The following is a 22,061-nucleotide window of genomic DNA, read 5'->3' as shown; positions in this document are numbered from 1 at the left end:
CTCAAAGTAAAACTGTCAGCCAAGACTTTCTACCAAGAAGTTCTTGAATGGCTGCAGAAAATGGTTTTGCATATTCAACTTGAAAAGGCCAAAAGCTTGATTTTGCATCATACCCTGCAACTGTACAATGCCTCTTATGGGGTTTTTAAACTTCCAAAAATATTCCATTGCTCCTGTGGCCACTGTATTCTCTGGATCTGTTGCTACATGACTTTTTTTTTTTCTTTTTCCAAATATTTATTATTGCCTGAATCGACCTCATTTTGATATGGTCGACAACATTCAGAATGTTGTTACCGATGTACTGAAGGCTCTCACAGATTTCCAGCACTGCTTCCAAGGGAGGAGTGCTGAAGGTGATGTATAGCTTCTCTAGGAAGCCACTGCGAAGGAGAAAACCTCCAGTTGTAGAAAATTTTGCAATACATTTTTTTATAAAATTAGTCTTGTTAATTTTGTGTCAGACCTTTTATATACAGGATTTTTAATCGCATACAGTGAATATAAGGATCACATACTATACTACATCTGAAATCAAACAAAACAGTTCCTATAAACATAAGGTCACAAAGGCTTTGTTAGTGAGATATGGCAACATTTGCATGTGATAGTGATATATGTTCATTCAGTACACAGTGTTTTTAAAGATGTCAGTGTAAGTGTAACTTACACTGACATATTTAAAAACTCGGTGTACTGAATTACTAAAACTGAGTGTGAGTGTAACATTTGTTAATACAACACACATTCTTATGTTGTTCCACTATTGTATTGTTTCAACATTGCAACAGTGGAACAACAACATGAGAATATCTGTTACACAAAAAAAAAAAAAAAAAAACTTCAAGCTCATCCTCTTAATTGCAGAACTGCCAGACATGAAAGATGAAGATGACAAAGCAGGGTGGGGTGAATGGTGACCATGACAATATCTAGATATGTGATAAGCAGTTACCTTTCCATTTTCCACCTTGTGTAAAATACTACATATACATACTAAATTATTAATTTAAAGCATAAAAATTAATTTCAGAAACTCCAAGTTGAAATTGAAGAACAGCAAGGAGTAGTGAATTCCCTTTCAAAGATGGTGGTAGTTCTGGATGACAATAGTTCGGAAAATGGTAAATTAAAATGGAATATTCATTTCTCTCTATCATTATATATATATTTTTAAACTGCATATTTGTTTTTCCTGTTTTGATTGATGTATGTTTATATGTACACTATATATATTTTTTTTTGTATGCATAGCTTATACAGGGTGATTCACTACCAGTGCGACAAACTTGCAGGAGGTGTAGGGGGCACAAAGACGAATCGGAATCACATAGCATTGCAGGGTCCGAAATGCTTTCGTCATGCGGTAGAGGACGTTGAACGGGAGGTCGTGTGAAAAGCGAACCCGCTGGAAGTCAACAATTGCGAACTGATTCCTGAGGCAGTAGGATGGACGAGTATTCAAACATTGAACTGGCTGACATGCACCTCGCATATGGAGCTGCGGACTGTAATGGGCACGCTGCTCTGCGCTTGTACCAGGAACATTTCCCACACAGACGTGCTCCTCATCATACGATTTTCGCACGTGTGCACAGAAGGTTACATGAGACTGGTTGTTTCATGAGAGGTACCATGAATCGAGAGCGAACGACGAGGACACCAGACAATGAGGAGAATGTCCTACATCTTGCAGAAGGCAATCCGAGTAAGAGTATTTCGATTCGTCTTTGTGCCCCCTACACCTCCTGCAAGTAGGCCAACGATTGGGTATTTCCCAATCCACTGTATGGAGGATACTGTCAACAAACCAAATGAGTTCATATCATCTGAAACGCGTCCAATCATTGGATCCTGCGGATTATCCACTCCGGAGGACTTTTGCCACTTGGTTTCTTCAACAGAAACAGTTCACAAATGCTGACTTCCAGCGGGATCTATGTTCACGCGACCTCCCATTCAACGTCCTCTACCGCATGACAAAGGCATTTCGGACCCTGCAATGCTATGTGATTCCGATTCGTCTTTGTGCCCTCTACACCTCCCGCAAGTTTGTCACACTGGTAGTGAATCACCCTGTATATTTCTTTGGAAATATATAAGGTATGTATACAAATTACGCAATATGTATACGAAAAATATGCAATATGTATATGCTACTCCCTAAAATGTATTGGAACATTAAATAAAAAAAACCATCTGGGTAGAAAAAAGCAAAAAATTTTTCTAGCCAGATGAAAAATGATAATAAAGAAAAAAAGAATTATGAAGTATACTCTGTCATGAGTTTACATCACTAAATCCTTGTGAGACACTTTTTAAAAGTTTTTTATATGTAGAATCTTGTTTTGCTTTTTCCATAATTCTCAATGATCTAGGACACCTTGTTGTCGCCATCAGTTGTTCCAAAACATCTCAGAAATATTCAGTTGGATTCAGATTTGGGCTTTGGATTGTTAATGGCAGATTAACTACATTATTCTCTTGAAATCACTGTTGTAATGCCCGTGCTTTTTTTATCATTGAGCATTGCCATGTTGATACAAATATGGTATTCCTCTCCTCTGAAGAAATGCTACGGTACAGGTAAGGCAATGTTGCATCATACAGTTGTATTCATGTTTTCATCAGTGACAATCAGTGGAAAAATTTCAAACCATGTAAAACAAGTCCATACCATCTCACTACTACCACCACTGAACTTTGTTTTTTGCAAATGGTGGCATAAAACCTAGTATTGGGGGGGGGCGTCCATGAAACGTTCAGAGGGTATCAAGTAATGTTTGTTTTCTTAAAAATATACTAATAGAATCACAATGAATTTTGTTATAGAACATTACTTATTTTCGATACGATTAGCATATACAGGGTTTCTCAAAAATATTGGTACAAACGTTTAGGGGAGGTAGGTAACATCTAAAGGAATGTAAATCGCATAGGAACCCATAACCGGAAACATCACCGTAAGTCGATACACGCTGCTGTTCATCGGTTTGCGAGAGGGAAAATTTCTGGTTTACTCATTCAAGCAGTAGTCGCCGCACGAAGAGCATGCATCGATATACGAACCGTGAGCTGGCAGACATGCACCTAGTGTATGGATTAGCAGAGGGCCCACATGGTGTGCGCCCCCATGCGGCACAACATCACTTCGCAATAAATGTGTGGGCAGGTATGGTCAGTGACTGCTTAGTCACCATACCTGTTACGGCCAATACCTGTTACTATCCTGCACGAACTCCGCTAAATATCGGATCTTTCTTGAACAGGTTCTACCAGGGTTACTTGACGATGTTCCAGCAAATGTGAGACAACATTTGGTTTCAACATGACAGGCCGCCTGCCCATTATGGAAGGTGTGTTCGTGACCATTTGAACAGGCGTTTTGGGCGTCGATGGATTGGCCGTGGTGGACCCGTTGCCTGGCCCTCCACCCTCACCTAATTTATCGAGCCTTGAGTTCTTTCTGTGGGGAGTCCCCCTCAAATCTATTGTGTATGAATCGCCTGTGGAGACGGAAATGGATCTCACGGCGGGACTTGTCTGCGCTGCTGCTACTGTCAAAGAAACTCCATGTGTGTTCAACTGTGTCCGCCAATCCATGCTGCGTCGGTGTCACGCATGCATCGCATCTCATGATGGAACCTTCGAGCATCTGTTGTAACATCATGGTGCATCCATCTTGTACTCCATTGTTACATTTATGTCAAATAAATGTTTGCCACTAATTACTGTCTTGTGTCATTTCTGCTTCTTGTGCCTCTGCTACTACTTTCCCGTGACGTTTCAGGTTATGGGTTCCTATGCGATTCACATTCCTTTAGGTGTTACCTACCTCCCCTAAATGTTTGTACCAATATTTTTGAGACGCCCTGTATAATTGTATACATATTTCAAATTATTTGTTCTATGTATAGCAGACTAATGATAAATAAAGTTTTCTCACACACACACACACACACACACACACACACACACACACACACACACACACACACACACACACACACACGGCATGAAGATTAGCAGGGATTACAACTTTATCAATTTACACCTGCATCATTTATTGTTCGATATATTTAAGTTTAAACTGGGAAATATCAATGTAGTTATTAAGGAATTCATAAGTTTTAAATTGTTGAATAGTGTTTTTGACAACATTAATTTAGAACAGATTCTAAACCACTTTACCTGTGCATTGCCTTTAGTTAGCTCAAGAATTTGTACTAGATTCAGTTAATCCTATAGGTCTAACAGGCTGTAATTATAAAAAGGAAGCTATAATGCATGATAGTGTAGAAAATGATACCCTGTGCTTCTGCCATTTATCAGAATATCAATCTTATGTGGATATACACCATAAGCACAGGAGACTTGAATATTGTCCAGCATGAAGAATTAAGGAAATTATCTTGTGGGTTTGAATTTAGGCCTCATTTTAGGACTAGTGTTAAATGAATTTATAAGCAAATTCACATTGATCTGATACAGTTTGGTCTAAAATTGGCATATAAATATAGTATACCTGTAGAGGCTTTCCACATGTGGATTTGCCTTGCATATGAGGCATTGGTTAAGCAGATATATTGTAAGTTCAAATGGTGTGATAAGGCCATGATATTTGATTTAAAGTTAATTAACAGCAGTTATCGGAAATGCAATCAAGATTTATCATCACTACCATTGATAAGGCAGCTAACAACTACGGTATTATTTGTAAAAAAATTTATACTGCTATTTTAGCTAAAGAGCTTAACAAGTGCACAACCTACAGGAAAGAGGAAACAAGCAGTAATATTATAATGGAACTCAGTAAGAGACTGGTTGCTATGAATAAAAGGTTAAAACTGAACTACTCTAATACTAAATTTCCATACGTGCGTTTAGGTTTATAACTTCTTGTAGAGATAGTTATGTAAAAATACCACATAAAAAGCTAGAATCTTTGTTAAAAATTGTATTGAAAAATGTGGGGTATCTAAAATTACTTTAAATAATAGTATAGTCTTGGATTACCTGAATACCAATTCCACGGAAATTAGACCTATCGGTACGTATGACTTTAAAAATCTTTTCATTAGTATATCTCATGACAACCTAAAAAAAGATATTCGGCGAATATTATAATACATATAATAGGGTTAGATAGTATGAATCAGAGCTGTAATACTCAATATGTTCTACGTTGATAATATTATTGGTAAAATAATAAGAGGAGTTTACCTCAATATAGTACGTAGAACACTTCCATATGATACCCTCCAGAAATTAAAACGAAAAAAATCGACAACTTACTGGTACATTAGAGTAAAATATAAATAATTAAATAATCAATTTAACACAATTCAAATCAGTTTAAAACAATTAAAAATCAAATTAACGCAATTAAAAGAATCTAACAAAATTTTAACGCAATTAAAAGAATCTAACGAAAATATTCAAAACGAAAAATTGTTTTGAATATTTTCGTTAGATTTTTTTAATTGCGTTAATTTGATTAACGCAATTAAATGGGGGGGGGGGCAAGGACACAAGGAGCACAACAATTCATATCATTTGCAGAAACTCAAGTAACTGCCGAGGTATCTTCTGTAGCAAGTTGTCATTTTAGATATTCTAAAGACATTAGAATGTCTAAGGAGTAAAATTTTTGGCATATCTAGTTTTTTATAAATTGAAAGTTATTGTATTTCATGTTTAATATTTTTGATGGAGATTTTAATAAAACACCTTTGTAAACATTTTTAAACAGCCTTTGCACTATTGGAAGACCAGGTGTCATGTCTTGGTGAACGGTGGGCAAATATATGCCACTGGATGGAAGAGCGGGGCTCTGTTTTGCAAGTTGTTACTCCTGCTTGGCAGCAGTTAGAAGAGGAAGAAGCATGTTTTACTAATTGGCTTCAAAGGAAAGAGCAGCAACTTTCAAATATGGAGAAAGCAAACTCTTCAGATCACCTCTCTATTTTAGAACAAGTGAAGCTACTTCAGGTTTGCAATTTTTATCATCATTTTTTCCATTGATAATTTTTTACTTTGTAGTTAAATTTTTTATTTTGGAAAGGAAAAAGCATAGTGTTCACAAATGCTGATGTAACAGTGAATAAAGTTGAAACTCAATTATAATGAGCATGAATATAATAATATCCTAACCATTTTGTGTAAACAAGGAAGAATTAGTCAAAGACTAAACACATTCTTGGGCAAGGGCCTCAAGCTATGTAGTAGCATGACTAACATGTGGGTTAGTGCAGTTGCATCATTTTTATACATAACCATATACCAAAGTAGACAAATCTTCATTGTTTTAATTACTTCTCATATTGTGAATACCTTCACAACAAGTTGCCATGATATTGCACTATCTCGAATAAGTAAGGTTTTCACCGGTGGATAATACTGATGTTACTTATTTTTGGTGGGTTCCACCAACCAGATGGCACCATTTCGAGGCATATTGACCGCTCTTTGGTGGGTAGGCAGGTACCCTAGTGTTGCAATAGTGACAACCCAGTTATGAAGTATAACTCCACAATATGAGAGATGCCTGATGGTGTGCAATAGTTAAAGACTAAATGCATTCTTGGATAAGAACCTCAAGCTATGCTATAGTATGACTAATGTATGGGTTAGTGCAATTGCATCATTTTTATATGCAGCCATCTAACAAAGTAGACAAATTATCATTGTTTTAATTACATCTCATATTGTGAATTTCTTGAGGCTCTTGCCGAAGATTGCATTTAGTCTTTACTATTGCACGCCATCAGGCATCTTTCATATTGTGGAGTTATACTTCATAACTGGGTTGTCACTATTGCAACACCAGGGTACCTGCTCACCCACTGAAGAGAGGTCAATAAGCCTCAAAATGGTGCTGTCTGGGTGGTGGTAGTATCTGCCGAGAATAAGTAACATTAATCTTCATCACCGGTGAAGCGGTACTTATTTGAGGTAGTGCAATATCATGGCAACTTGTTGGGAAGGTATTCACAATATGAGATGTAATTAAAATGATGTCTACTTTGGTAGAAGATGGCTACGTATAAAAATGATGCAATTTCACTAACCCATACAGAAGAATTCATCATAATGTATTTAAAGCAAAACTCATCCCTCAAGGCAGTAAGTAGGCATTTCATTCACAGAAGTTAGGTTCAGTCTTTCTTTTGGTTGCTACTCTTAAACCTCTCAGAAGTATTCAACTTTATTAAGATTAGGGCTTCATGGTAGCCAAAGCAGATCTGCCTTGGTTTCATTAATTTCTGTATTACTGACTGACCAGTGTGGCACAAAACATTGTCATTTTGATTCAGGCTCTTCTTCATAGAATTCCCACAATCCAGATATAGCAGAATATTGTCTGTTATGGAAGGTGTCAGCATTCATGGTCCTAAATTATGTGAAATAGTCACAGTTCATTTTATGGCCATCACTGAACACTCTGGGTTGCAGTCTGCATGAATCTGTTTATTTGGGCATATCACACCCATTTTTATACATTTGATACGTAGACTGTGTAATGATTCGTTACTCCATTTTAATTTTTTGTCACTGCTATGGTGGCATTTGCTTTCATTCTGTGTGCCAGCTATGTTGAAGTTGTGAGGTTGATAGCTTTGGTTTGTTGGCAGCTGGATTTTTCTATTTAGAAAAATGAAGAAACTTGGAAATGGAAACATTATGAAAATACTGATAGTTTTTCTCTCTCTCTTTCTCAAGTTTTAGTTGCATGTTTAGAAGGCATTTGAAAATAGAAATGTAGTTGACATTGTACATCTTTGAAGTGATCCAAAATGCATGATTTAAGTTAAACCTATTGAAATTCATTTCTGTTTTATAGACATTTGTACTGTACATGCTGTTGCAAAGTGCCAAGTATATGAATGGTATGACAAGTTCAAAGTAGTCTGAACAATGCTACTGTGATTATCTACAGCTGTCTGTTGTTAGTGATGTGAATGTTGAAACTGTTGATGCATAATCAGAGATTGCATGTGGATGACAATCCATTAGCACTTTTTCTGCTGGCTTTTCTGACATTTTTGACCTGGGATAGAATACCAGAGGATTGAGTCTATCTAGATTGGAGAAGGCAGAGTTTTTTGGGCTTTCTTCTCAGTATGTCTGAATCAAGCAGCTTCCAGTGAAGGTTGTTTGACAAAAAAATCTGGTTTTTCTTCTGTGAAATTGGAAGAAAATTTTCTGAAAGTAGGTTGTTTTCCCTCCAAGTGGATTAAAAATCCGATGCTGCATATTTGTGTAAGGAAGCAATGAATGCATTAAATTGCAAAAGAACTTGTGGACCTTCTCTGTGAAATGCAGAGACCAGTTTACATTACAGGACATAACCTGTTGCATAATTAGGTTTCCATTGGGCTGTAACAAGTACATAAAAAATCATTATGTGAAATTCTAGATTTATTTAAGTGAATTTGAAAATATAAAAATTTCGACTCGACTAAATCGACTTTTAACTTTTAATAAAATATAAAAAAGTTAAATTAATTTTAACTTTTTTATATTTTTTTCCTATAAAACCACTGTTAATTCATCTGTATTTTAGAAGTACCTTTCAAGAAAAATTTTTCCTCTGGTTTCTCTATTAAAAACTTGAAACCCCATTGAATAGACCCAAAACAACTCTCACATATTTGTGAGTATTTATGCAAGTGCCATTAGACCTAGTTAATTCTATTCTAGTGTTTTGCAGTGTTCTTAAAGTTATCTCAGATATCACTGAAGATGTTATACAATAAAGTTCCATTAAGAAGAATGGCCAGATTCGTGAACAGATTTGTGTGGAGTAACACTTGGTGTTATCCCTACAAGAAATAGCTTAGCAGGTGCGTACGTCTGAGTTTGAGAACTCATCTTATGGCACCTGACTGAAGTGGGTATGTATAAGGCTTTTAAGCAGTGAGTAAATTGAATGAGGGGGTACATTGTTATTGGTAGATGAGACAAGAACTAGGAGACCCTGATTACATTTTGTTACAGAAATTTTATTACTATTGGGAGGTTAACAAAATTTAACCAAATTGTATGCTAATATTAAAAGTTTTTATCAATACATCAATACAATTATAGAGTTTTAAGCCCAGTGAGTTAAGTTTACTGCTGTTGCCGCTAATAGTGCTGTCACATCTATTCATTCAAGATACCATCTGTACAAGAGAAAGCTCAGTATGTTGTTTGGTTAGCTGAAACAAAATCTCCTGTGACTGTGCAGAGATTGCTGAGAGCCAATTTGGCGCATTATAGCCTCAGTTGCTGATGCGCCAATAAAACCCAAACCAAACCAAACCAAGCTGAGAGCCAAGTACAGTAGAAATCCTCCAGATGTAAAGCTTATTAAATCATGAATAGAAAAGTTTTTAGCAACTGGGTCAGTTGAGAAAGGGAAAAGCATTGGTAGACCATCCGTTTCCGAAGAAACAGTGGGTGCAGTTCAAGATGCTTTTACCCGATCACCTAATAAATCCGTGCAACATGCTTCACGGCAGTTACAAATACCAACGTCTACAGTGCACAAAGTGTTACAGAAATGTCTAATGCTATTTGCTTACAAAGTTCAGCTACTTCAACAGTTGAAACCAAATGATCATCGTAAACGTGAGGAATTAAATAACCTCATATTGAATAAAATTGACAAGGATAATCAGTTTATGCAGAATGCTTGTTTTTCGAATGATGCCTCATTTCATGTTAATGGTGTAGTCAATAGACACAATGTGCATATTTGGGGATCTGAAAATCCACATGTGGTAAGAGAGCATATTCATAACAGTCCCAAAATCAATGTGTGGTGCACCCTATTACATGATTACATTATTGGACCTTTCTTCTTCCGCGAAAACATGATTAGTGAAAACGTGTTTTTAGACATGCTCATTAATTATGCTATACCCCAATTGAAAAGTTGTTCGTGACACTTTGGATAGGACATTTCCAAACCGTTGGATGGGCAAGGATGGACTGATTTTCATGGCCCCCAAGGTTACCATACATAACCCCACTGGATTTCTTTTTTTTTGGGGGATATGTTAAAGACTTGGTGTATGTGACAGCTGTTCCAGATATTGAAACATTACGAGAGCGGATTACATGTACAGTCGAATGCATCACCTCACAGATGTTAGAAAAGGTATGGAGAGAGATTGAATATTTTCTTGATATTCTACATGCCACAAGAGGCACTCATGTTGAAGTTCTTTAAAGTCCTTATGTATTGTTAAAAATTTTTAATATTAGTGTACAATTTGGTTAAATTTTGTTAACCTCCCAATAGTAATAAAATTTTTGTAACAAAATGCAATCAGGGTAATCATTTGTGGACACTGGACACCCTGTATAATATTTTAGGGAGTAGCAGAGGACTGGATCCTATGAAGTTTACCTTTAGGCATTGTATTGTAGATGAGCAAAATAATTTAAGTCCCATGATGGAAAGTTTGACAAGATTTGAGGAGGAATTGGATAGCACTTACTGGCAAAGGAAATGTCTGTGATTGGAATTTATTTTTTTTATTTATTTTATTTTTTTAATGAATGCAGAATAATTTTTCTTTCTCACATTATTTAGCCATACATGGATTTTATAATCAAAATTATAGTGAATATATTTTAAATAAATAAAATTTGAGCATGTTTCATTGAAAAACCTTCATTATATTTCTTATTTTTAACCTAATTACCACATTTTCTGTTTATTATTTATGAATATTCTAGACTATTGAACAAGACATGGACATTCATCACAGATTGTTTAATCAGCTTGCTGAACATGTTCAGAAAATAACTAGCAAATTAGAAAAGGGTTCACTAGCAGCCATGCAAATTACTCGGAAGTTAGAAAAATTAACTCAGTGTTGGGATTCTTTAGTTCAACAAATGGAAAATTTGAGTAAGAAGGTAACTGTTCTAAATGTGCTTTTAAACTGCAACTATAAATATTAGCAATTTAGTTTTCTATTATAACGTACAATTTGCAAATGTGTGTTTTTTTTCAAATCATATAAATTAATATACATATAAATTAATGGGTGACATGGAAGCCTATGATAGATACAAGTTGATCTGTAACCAAGTTACAAAGGAGGTTAGGCAGGCGAAGGCAGATTACGAGAGATCCTTGGCAAGGGATGCGAAGAAAAACAGCAAAGAGTTCTTTACTTATGTAAACTCTAGAAGGAAGGGGATGAATCAGATTGGTCCACTTGAGATCGATGGGTCAACTGTTGATGACCCTGCTCGGGTAGCTAACAAACTAAATGAATATTTTGCATCGACATTCACACATGAGGAGTTATTCAGCGAGGGGAATGCCAGAGGTGTATTCAACTCTAGCAGTAAGCTAGAGAATCTTGTAATAACTGAGAGCAAAGTGGAGGAGAAAATGTTGAAGATAAACACAAGAAAGGCACCTGGGGTGGATGGGATCTATCCAGTTATATTAAAGGAGGCAGCAAAGGAGGTAAGCAAACCCTTAGCCATAATTATGAGAGCTTCCTTGGACTCAGGGGAGGTACCCATTGACTGGAGATGTGCAAATGTGACCCCAATTCACAAAGGGGGATCAAAGGCTGACACAAGTAATTATAGACCTGTGAGTTTAACTTCTGTTCCCGGAAAATTAATGGAGGCACTGGTGAAAGAAGCACTGCAGGATCATCTAGACAAGACTTCAGTTATAGCTAGGACACAGCATGGTTTTGTTAAGGGGAAGTCTTGCCTGACCAATTTGATTGGATACTATGATGCAGTCACAAAAGAACTGGATGCAGGGAATAACTTTGATATTATATACTTGGATCTTAGAAAGGCTTTTGATACTGTTGCACATGGAAGACTGCTGCACAAATTGGAGCAGTGTGGCATTGGAGGCAAGTTGCTGCTATGGATAAAGGGGTGGTTGAGGGGGAGAAGACAGAGAGTGGTAATCAATGGACACTGCTCATCGTGGACTAATGTTATTAGTGGAGTCCCTCAGGGTTCAGTATTGGGGCCTTTATTGTTTTCTGTATTTATAAATGATATTGATGATGGTATATCAGGCTTAATGTCCAAGTTTGCAGACGATACGAAGGTTGGCAGGGTTGTCAAGGACACTACTGACACTATGCTGCTGCAACAGGATTTGGAAAGGTTGAGCAGATGGGCTTCGAGGTGGCAAATGAAGTTTAACATTGACAAATGTAAAGTACTACATATGGGAAACAGCAACCCCAGAGCAACGTATCAACTCTGTGGTACTACACTGACAGTGGTAGAGAATGAAAGGGACCTGGGGGTGGTGGTGCAGGCAGATATGAAGTTCTCTGAGCAGTGCAGACGAGCTGCAAGAGTAGCTCATGGTGTATTGTCAATGATATATAGGAATTTTTCTAGCAGGGATAAGGAGGTGATTATTCCCTTGTATAAGGCAATGGTCAGGCCACACCTAGAGTACTGTATACAGGCCTGGAGGCCTCATTTCAGGAAGGATGTAGAGCTGCTGGAACGAGTACAGAGAAGGGCAACTAGATTGGTGAATGGGACAAAGGGGTTCTCTTACGAAGAAAGGCTTAAGTTTTGCAAATTACAGTGTCTGGAAACTAGGTACCAGCGGGGTGATCTGATAGAGGTGTACAAAGCCTTGAATGGTTTGAGCATGCTCAATGCTGATGGGATTCTTCCTCTAGCTCAGAAAAATCACCTGAGAGGGCATAAATTCAAATTGAGGAAAGACAGATGTAGGATAGATGTGCGGAAATTTGCCTTTAGCCAGCGGGTGGTTGGTGGGTGGAACAGACTTCCATCCCTTGTCGTGGAAGTTGATAGCCTAAATAAGTTTAAGGCTCAGCTGGACAGGTATTTTGAACGAACAGAGGGGTGAAGTGGAAGTGGGTTTTTTTTTTTTTTTTTTTTGGCTGATGCTGCATAAGCTTGCTTTCTTGCATCAAATGCCTCTACTAATGCTAATGCTAATGCTAATGCTAAATCATGGATAGGATAAGTTGCCTTTGAATATTGGTGCTATGCATATGCTAGCCATATATATTAGCTCCGAAAAATCTGGGCTAATATATATTGCATGAATGTGTGCTTGTACAATCTCATTATTTTAATTTCGTAATTCCTGCCTCTTTTGTTTTGTTTTCTAAAACTTGTATGCTGCTGATTAGACTAGATTTAAGTTGCTTAGACCATGTATATGAGCATTTATCATAATTTAATTTTTAAAATTTTTTTTATTTTCTTATCTTTGCACTGTTGATGAATTTGCAGATACTGAAATGTAAAAGAAATGTAAAACAAATTACATGCACATTCATCAGTATTATATACAAATTAAATAGCTTCAAAAATAATTTAAATGTGACGTTTCACATGAGGATATAAAATCTTACGGCATTTATGCCATCAGATGTTAACACCAGTTGCATAAGTGTGCATATACACTCTGAAGAAGTAACGAATACATAAGTACAGAAGTAATAAATTAGCAGTTTTATGCAAATTATTGCTTACATAAATATTATAGGGGCGGTGCTGTAGCAGAAGTACAAATGAAATTGCAGAAAGATGTAATTTGCCATTCAGTTAATGAATTTGAATGTGGACAGGTGGCAAGATGCCATCTGGTAGAATTTTGCATATGATGGATTTTAGAGCTTTCAATATTCCAAAGACTTTAGTCTGAAACATCATAAAGTTGAATAAAGCAGTCATGAAATCGAACATTAACCATTTTTACAAGTGATCTCAGAATGATAGTCATGTTCTTCTAGATAACTACACCAAAGGTTTCCGAATAATTTTTTTTTTTCTTGGTACATTTTCTTAACGGCTCATTATATTTTGATCCAAAACTGGGCAAAACTCAACATTATTAGTAATATGATACCATGTATCATATTCCGGTCAACCATTCCCCATCTCCTCCATCATGCAGTAGGACTGATGACTTTTGAGGTTATGATGAACATCATAACCTCAAAAGTCATCATAACCCCAAAAGTTATGATGAACATCATGGCGAGATCCAATCTTCCTTACATTTCGAGGGTACAGCTCTAAAACGGTGTTCACAGGCCGGCCACTAGTTAGTACACCGGACCGAACCTATTGGTAACTCTTTAGGAGGCTTCCGGATCAGCTAGTGTATAATCTTGCTACCTCTACTCTGCCAGATAGTGACTGGAAGGAGTCCGAGTAGTGTGTATGTGGGGGGCATTGTTGAGGCCACATTATGTCAAGGATCTGGGTATATTCTTACCATGTGTATGCCATATCCAAAAATTTCATTACTTCATACAGCACGTTCACCCCCCCTCACTTTTTCTTACTATTGAATACACCACAACCGGGGTTCGATCCTGTCACCACCAAATACGGAGGATACGGGAAGGTCAGGAAATGACCACTGCATATTCCCGGAGCAATATGGCCTTAGTTGCTAATGCTCCTAAAAACCAAATAACAAAAACATTGTCAAACTAATACAGTAAGCTTATCTGCGAAAAGATCTAAACCTCCCAAACATTTCCTAGTTCATTTCACAAATATACGTGTCCCAATTCTAATCTCAACAGAGCAATATGGCCTTAGTTGCTAATGCTCCTAAAAACCAAATAACAAAAAAATTGTCAAACTAATACAGTAAGCTTATCTGCGAAAAGATCTAAACCTCCCAAACACTTCCTAGTTCATTTCACAAATATACGTGTCTCAATTCTAATCTCAACGATGTCCATTTCAACTTGCAGTCTGCAAAACCCCATGTACTTTTTCTGGCAGAATCTCAGTTATTGGTTGATTCAACTACTGCTCATCTCGGTTGTCCAAATTATTCACTGTATGATTCCTTTCACCTCAAAGGTGGTACTTGCATATGTCCATTCCGATATTCCCTGTCAGAGACTTGGTAATTTGGAATCTCCTCTTTTCAGTCTTCTGTGGCTTAAAATCTCTCTACCTCATTCTGTCACATTCATCTGTTGTCGCTACGGTTCTCCCAACTCCACTAATCACTTGGGGCTCTTTGACTTCCTCTCTTTGCAACTTGACTTTCTCCCGTTCAACTTTCCTAACAGTGAGGTAATTTTCCTTGTTGATTCTGTTTTCTAGTCACACAGACCCAGCTGATCGTGATGCTGAGGCTTTTGAAATTACTAATGACCTTGCACAGATTGTTCATTTACCTACAAGAATACCAGACAATCTTAACCATACAGTCAACACCCATGATCTTTTTCTCACAAACACCCTTCGAAGTACACAGTCTAAGTAAGTGGTCCTTTAGGCACCTCAGATCACAACTTGGTGACTGTCTTCTCCAATGGAGCCTTTATCTTATGGCTATTCCCAACATCGTATTGTTTGGCATTGCAAGAATGCAAAATGGGATGACATGCAAGATTTCGTTTCTTCTTTTCCTTGGTCGGATTACTGTTTCTAAACTTCTGATGTCAATGTTTGCTCAGATCAAATCAGTGAAATTATTCTTGTAGGAATGGAATCATTTATTCCATTCCACTTTAAAATCTTGTCCTTTATCTAAACCTTGGTTTTCCAATAAATGTGCTAAGGCTGTTCAAGAGAAGAATATTGCATATCATAATTGGCTTGTTTCCAATTCTTCAGTTTCATTTTCTGCCTACACCAAAGCTCGCAACAATCGTTAAGCAGTTATTAATCAGACCAAACTAGATTTTGAACAGGCTAAGGGTAGAAAACTTGCTTCTTGCCCTAATGGTAGCCGAGCATTGTGGTCTCTTGCCAAAGCTATTGGCTGCAACTTTTGCCCATCTCTGTGAAAACCAGATGGTTCTTTTATCACTTCAGCCAAGGATAAAGCTGACCTGCTAGCATACCATTTTTCTTCCAACTCCGATGTGAAGAAAGCTCCAGGTCCTGATGGTATTTCTCCACTTGTTCTCAAAACCTGTGCTCCTGAACTTACTCCTGTTCTTTGCTGCCTTTTTTCACTTTCATATTCCAAAGGTGTTTTTCCTTCTTCTTGGAAATTTGCTCATATCCAGCCAATTCCTAAAAAAGGGTGACAAATCCCTCCCATCCAATTACTTCTACTCTTTCTAAAGTAATGGAGAAATCAGTTAACCACCAACTCCTTAAACTACCTAGAAACCCTCCTTCTGATCAACGATCGCCAGTATGGATTCCGTGAAAGTCTATCCACTGGTGATATTCTGGCTTATGTTATCCATTTATAGACAAATTCAATGGAAAAATTCGGTGAAATACAAGCAGTTGCTCTTGACATTCCAAGGGCTTTCGATCATGTTTGGCACAAAGGTCTTCTGAACAATCTTCCATCTTATGGTTTGTGAACTGTTTTTTGTAATTGGTTATCCAGTTTTCTCTCTGATCGCTCACTGAGAGTGATGGTAGATGGCTCTCTGTCTTCTAACTTCTCCACTAATGTCCGGTGTCCCCCAAGGTTCAGTTTTTTCCCCCACTCTTTTCCTCTTGTATATTAATGACCTTCTTCCATAGTTTTGCCAATGATAGCACATTGCATTCCACTTTCCATTTTGAGAAACCTTGCCCTGCTCAATCAGCTTCAACTTCTCAAATATCTGTTACCAATTCTTTAAATGCTTATTTCCAGTGAGGCAAAGACAACTTATTTGATTTCAATCCTTCTAAAACTCAGTCTTGTCCTTTATCTTTTGCAAAAAGGATTCTTCTGCTCCTATGCTTATCTTTGGTGATACTCCAATTTTTAGGCAAAATGATATATTTTTTTTTTTTTGGGTATTACCCTGACTTCTAATCTCTCTTGGCACAAGCACATTACAAATATTGCTTCCTCTGCATCTAAAAAACTTGGTTTTCTCTTTCGCTCTCAGCGTTACTTTTCTTCCAAACAGCTGTTCACTGTGTACAAATCGCAAATCCTCCCTACCATAGAATATTGTTCCCACATCTGGAACGGTGCCCCCAAAACCTCTCTCAGGCTTCTAGATTCCATTCAGAAGAGGGCAGTTAGGTTAATTAATGACTCCTCTCTAACAGAGTCTCTCCACTCACTGTCTCATAGATGTACTGTTTCTGCTGCATGCCTCTTCTTTATGTTGTTATTGGGTTTTTAGGAACATTAGCAACTAAGGCCATATTGCTCCGGGGATATGCGTTGGTCATTCCCTGCCCTTTCCGCATCCTCCGTTTTTGGTGGTCACAGGCTCGAACCCCGGTCTAATCAAGAAACATGTGCGATGCACTGCTGCTCTTTCCCACCTGGCTACAGAGGCGCCTGTGTGTGTGTGTGTGTGTGTGTGTGTGTTTATGTGTGTGTGTGTGTATGTACGTGTTTATGTGTGTGTGTGTGTGTGTTTGTATGTGCATGTGTGTGCGTGTGTGTATATATATGTGTGTGTGTGTGTGTGTGTGTGTGTGTGTATATATATATACAGTCGGACCTCTCTTTAATGAACTTCTATATAGTGAATTTTTTTATGGTCGTTACACGGAAACTGTTTCAGTGTAACGAAGAATTTCCATATAACAAACTAATTTTGGGAGATCTTGGTATAAGCTATTTGCACCACTGGCCTTTAGGCAGTAGAGCTGATGCTGTAGAAAGCACAAATTAAGAGCTAAAAGGATTAATTCTTCATATTTTTAGCTCTTAAATCACTTTAGCTTTTAATAGCTAAAGGGCAACAATTTAGTGTTGCCCATAAAGCATTTATTGTACCGAGAAGTCATGCTGGTCAACTGCTATTTATGTATCCACAGTCATCGGCAAAGATTAAGGAATATTTTCGACATGGACATTGGCTCTGGTGTACTTGTTTTCTGTTGTAAGCACCCTATTAGAGAATTAGGAGAGAGTGAGCTTCTTTTATCCTGGAAATTCATCTGTTGTTTCGCAGAAATGAGTCATCCACACTTTCACTAAATTTCACCTGTCTCTGTATGGTAGGTACAAGTTGTTCCTAAATCAGTTTTGTTTTAGCTGCTATGCGAGTAACCTTACAATATTTAAAGAGGAAATCCTTGAGTGTAGTGGAAAAAGTGGAAGTGCATAATGTAGTGTAGATTGAAGTGTAGATTGTGGCATTAAAAAAAAAAAGAAATCGCTTTAAAATTTGGTGTCCCTGCCAGTAGTGTGTCAACCATTCTGAAAAACTGTATTTCGATTCTCAAACTGTTTGAGGACATGGACCCTATTAGAGAATTTTGGGCCCATTGTCGAAGATGAAGCCTTTTTTAAGTGGGTGAAGCTGATTAGAGACCAAAACATGCCGATATCAGGGCCATTAATAAAAGAAAATATTATGGAGTATGCATCTTTTCTTGGGCAAAAAACTTTCCAAGCCTGTTCTGGTTGGCTGGACAAATTTAAAAAGTGCCATGACTTACTTGAAAAAGTTATTTCCGGTGAAAGTGGGGTTGCAATTGAAGAAGACTGTACCCATTGGAAAGAAATAGTTTTGAAAAAAAAAATATAGAGAACTAAGAGCCCAAAGACATATTCAATGTTGATGAAACAGATCTATTTTTGGACATGTTTCAAGTTTTGAAACTTTGCATCGAGGCCTTTAGTGAGAAGAAAATGTGCCAGAAAATATATTTGAGTGCTTAAACAAATGCGAACATTTTTATGAACGATGTACAGTAAAATCCAGTATACAACAAAAAAAGTATCCAAATATTTTACGACATAATTCTTAAAAGTGTACTAATATATTGCGCACATTATGTAATATGTGTGTATTAATAAATTAATTGTTTTAAAATGTTAGAAAATTTTTTGATTCCCACCTATTTCTGATTTATTTCCCTGATTTATTTATAATATATTTTGCTGTATTACTGAGTTGAATTACAGTATTTTTAATTGAAGGTCATATTTCTTTATAGCGAAATTTCTGTATAACAAATTTTTTCAAGCAAATGACCGATTTCGTTATATGGAGGGGTGTGTGTGTGTATATATATATATATATATATATATATATATATATATTTTTTTTTTTTTTAATGTATGCCTCTGTTGCACTCTTATAGATGTGTATAGTTGATTTCTAATATTTTTATTATCATAAAAGTCTGCCCAACAGTTTGAGCTATTATTGCATTTTCTTATTTACCTTAAAAAAAACCAAAAAAAAAACCCGTATTTGTCCTGTTAAATGCAATTTTGTTAGTGTTTACGTTAAGATTTTTTTGCAATATTGAAAGTTCTAGGTTTTTTTAAATTGGGAAATTCAAGAAAATAATATCCAAATTATTTTCTGTCTTTTTTTTAACATAGTTATCTAAGTCAGGGCTGGAACAAAAATCAATAGAGACAGACCAAAAGGCATTGCCAGGAGGACAGTATAAGAGAGAAACTTCTAAAACACCTGGCTCATCAGTGTCAAATCATGAAGTAAGATAATTCATTTTAGTAAATGTATTTAAAATACTGTGTGTGTGTGTGTGTGTGTGTGTGTGTGTGTGTGTGTGTGTGTGTGTGTGTGTGTGTGTTTAAATAACAGTTTTTGGAGATTGTGTAGTAAATAAATAAGTGTTCTTTCTCCATTATTTTCCTTTGTGGATAGCATCCTTTTTCATTTAGGCAAATAAACTTGTCATTTCATTAATTCTATCACTTTTTATGGTTACTTTTTTCTGGTATTGATTGTTATGTTATTATTATTTAAAAAAAAAAAAATTTCCTTTCATTTTAAACCCATGTTTGATTTTTATTTTATAGACACCCTGGCTATGGCTAATCACAGTATTGCATAGTATACTTTTAGATTACTGTTATCAGTTATCCATTTTCTGTTTTTCAATTTCAATTGATATCATGCTAAGTATAATGATCTGTTACTGAAGTATATTGATTTATTTATATGAAATTCAAGTTATCAGTCATATTTATTATGATTTGTAACAAACCACAATTGTTTAAACTTTCTTATAACAGAACGTAACTCCAGTAATCTCCTGATTTACAAACGTCAAAACTTCTTGAGGACTACTTCACAAATAGAAAGTTTGTAAATTGAAAGCAGTTTTCCCATAGATATATTGTTGATATAGTGAGCAGCTGTATGCCAAAAAATTTTTCTTTTTTTGTTACAGTACAGTTAGTATTAAATTGTCAATAATGTGAGAAAGTAATTGAATTGATGCATTATTTTTTAATGCATGCGTAATGTAAGAAAATAATTGAATTGATGTACTCTTTATTGATGAATACATCATGCTTTGGTAAAAATAAAGTGCAGTATGCAGACATATTACTTGTTCTCTGATAGATAAGGAGACATGAATATCAATATGTTTTCATCTGAATATGGCCCCAAGTTTGCTGGGTTAGAGAATTTTTACTGTGTTTATTTATTTAAAATTTGTTTTTTTTTAAATTTCGCATGTTGAAATAATGATGTACTAAGCCATTCTGCACAATAAACAAATATCAGGAAATAAATTGATTGTTTATACTCTGTTAAATACAAAGTATAAACAATATACAAAGTATAAATAGTTATACTGTAAATTATTATCTTCAGGGTATGAAGATAATACATTATGCCATTGATAAAACAGTTTTACATCATCGACTAGGCGCCTCCATAGCCAGGTGGGAAGGAGCAGCAGTGCGTAGCACACGCTTCTTGATTAGACCGGGGTTCGAGTCCGTCACCACCAAATACGGAGGATACGGAAAGGTCAGGAATGACCACCGCATATTCCCGGAGCAATATGGCCTTAGTTGCTAATGCTCCTAAAAACCAAATAACAAACAACAAACATCATCGACTGTGACTCCCTTCTCACAAAGATATTCTAAGCAGGAATGCACATTGTCCCAAGAAGGAATTTCTGCCAAATCGATCCATTCTAAGATTTGAAACTCATCTAATGGTTTTAACCATGAATCAATATATTTTATAGTACGGCCATACAAATTCTTGATTTGAACTCTAAACTGTGTGACTTCATTTTCCTTACCCTTTTCTGTTGCAATTTTTAGTATTGAGCACACTTTTAACGGAAGAAATTTATTGGTTTTCCTCTCCTTGAGCAAATGAAAAACAGCCTTAAGGATTTTCCGCACTTCAATTATTGAAATACAGTCTCTTTCAATACGTTTTATATTTTCTTGAAAGACTGACATGAATGAATGAGCGAATGAAAGGTATGCCTCATTCATATCATCTTCAAAAAATGTTTGCAATATTGCTGGTGAATCTTCCAGTGACAGAAAATAGGATTTAAACCTTTCATAAAGTTCTAAAATGCGATTTATGGCTGGAAAGAGAGATAACCATCGCGTTTTGGTATAGTATAAAGGTTGCTTATACTCTGTCTCTACAAAATTGCAAAAGTCCTTTAGTGATTCAACTTCACAGTATAAATAGAGAAATTCCAACAATCCAGCGAGCGGTATGATTGGTGATGCATTACTGTATGATATGCTGCCATGCCTTCAGAAGCTCTGAGTTTAACATCCTTGTTAGGTACAATAAATTTTTCCAAAACATTTGATGAAGCCGATGCACATCTGGTGTTATGCTTATGTTTTTCAGTGTTCAGATGTTCTTTCAAATCAAGTTTTCCTTTATTTACAACAGAAATAACACTATTGCAAATGATACAGATTACATCATGTTTAGTTTTACCTTTCTTGAATGAAGGATGTTCTTGAAGCGTTTCATTAGTTACTATGCACTTCCTTTTTCCCATGTTTTTGCAGCAATACTGCATACCATACATTGCTTTCTTTTGAAAAACAGTAGCAACTACTTGCCAGGGACAAAAACATAAAATGATACTTTGATATTATCGATGTTTTTGCTGCGATAGTGCGTGCCGTGGCACTTTTCTGTTATAGCCACCGTAACTTCTGTGCTATCTATTGGCAGCTGTGTAAGCTATGATGCTCTCCATTGACGTAGATATGACAGCACATGTGGTCTGTGATATTTAATGAAAACCCGACGATAGTGCAGCAGTCACAGTGGATATAACAGAAAAGTACCCGTACTGTATGTACCATAATTTGTTTGGGTATCACTCACATTCTTATAAGTGATGCTTAAATGAATACAGAG

The 22,061-nt window shown here is 36.3% G+C and overlaps 1 protein-coding gene across 4 annotated transcripts in view; it reads left to right on the top strand.

Annotated features, from left to right (window-relative positions):
- The window catches only part of Dys (Dystrophin), a 932,899-nt gene that overhangs the window by 279,141 nt on the left and 631,697 nt on the right, over positions 1–22,061 (top strand). For all 4 annotated transcript variants that reach the window (XM_090379791.1, XM_090379790.1, XM_090379788.1 and 1 more), the window contains exons 13-16: positions 1,034–1,124; positions 5,753–5,991; positions 10,732–10,914; positions 19,268–19,384. In XM_090379791.1, the coding sequence (XP_090235917.1) occupies positions 1,034–1,124; positions 5,753–5,991; positions 10,732–10,914; positions 19,268–19,384 (630 nt within the window). The remainder of the gene's footprint in view (positions 1–1,033; positions 1,125–5,752; positions 5,992–10,731; positions 10,915–19,267; positions 19,385–22,061) is intronic.

This window comes from Mastigoproctus giganteus, chromosome 8, assembly GCF_048544385.1.
Source record: "Mastigoproctus giganteus isolate SK-2022 chromosome 8, ASM4854438v1, whole genome shotgun sequence".
Classification (NCBI taxonomy): domain Eukaryota; kingdom Metazoa; phylum Arthropoda; class Arachnida; order Uropygi; family Thelyphonidae; genus Mastigoproctus; species Mastigoproctus giganteus.
The sequence above is the reverse complement of the archived record's forward strand: the minus strand, read 5'-3'. Positions and strand labels throughout refer to the sequence as shown.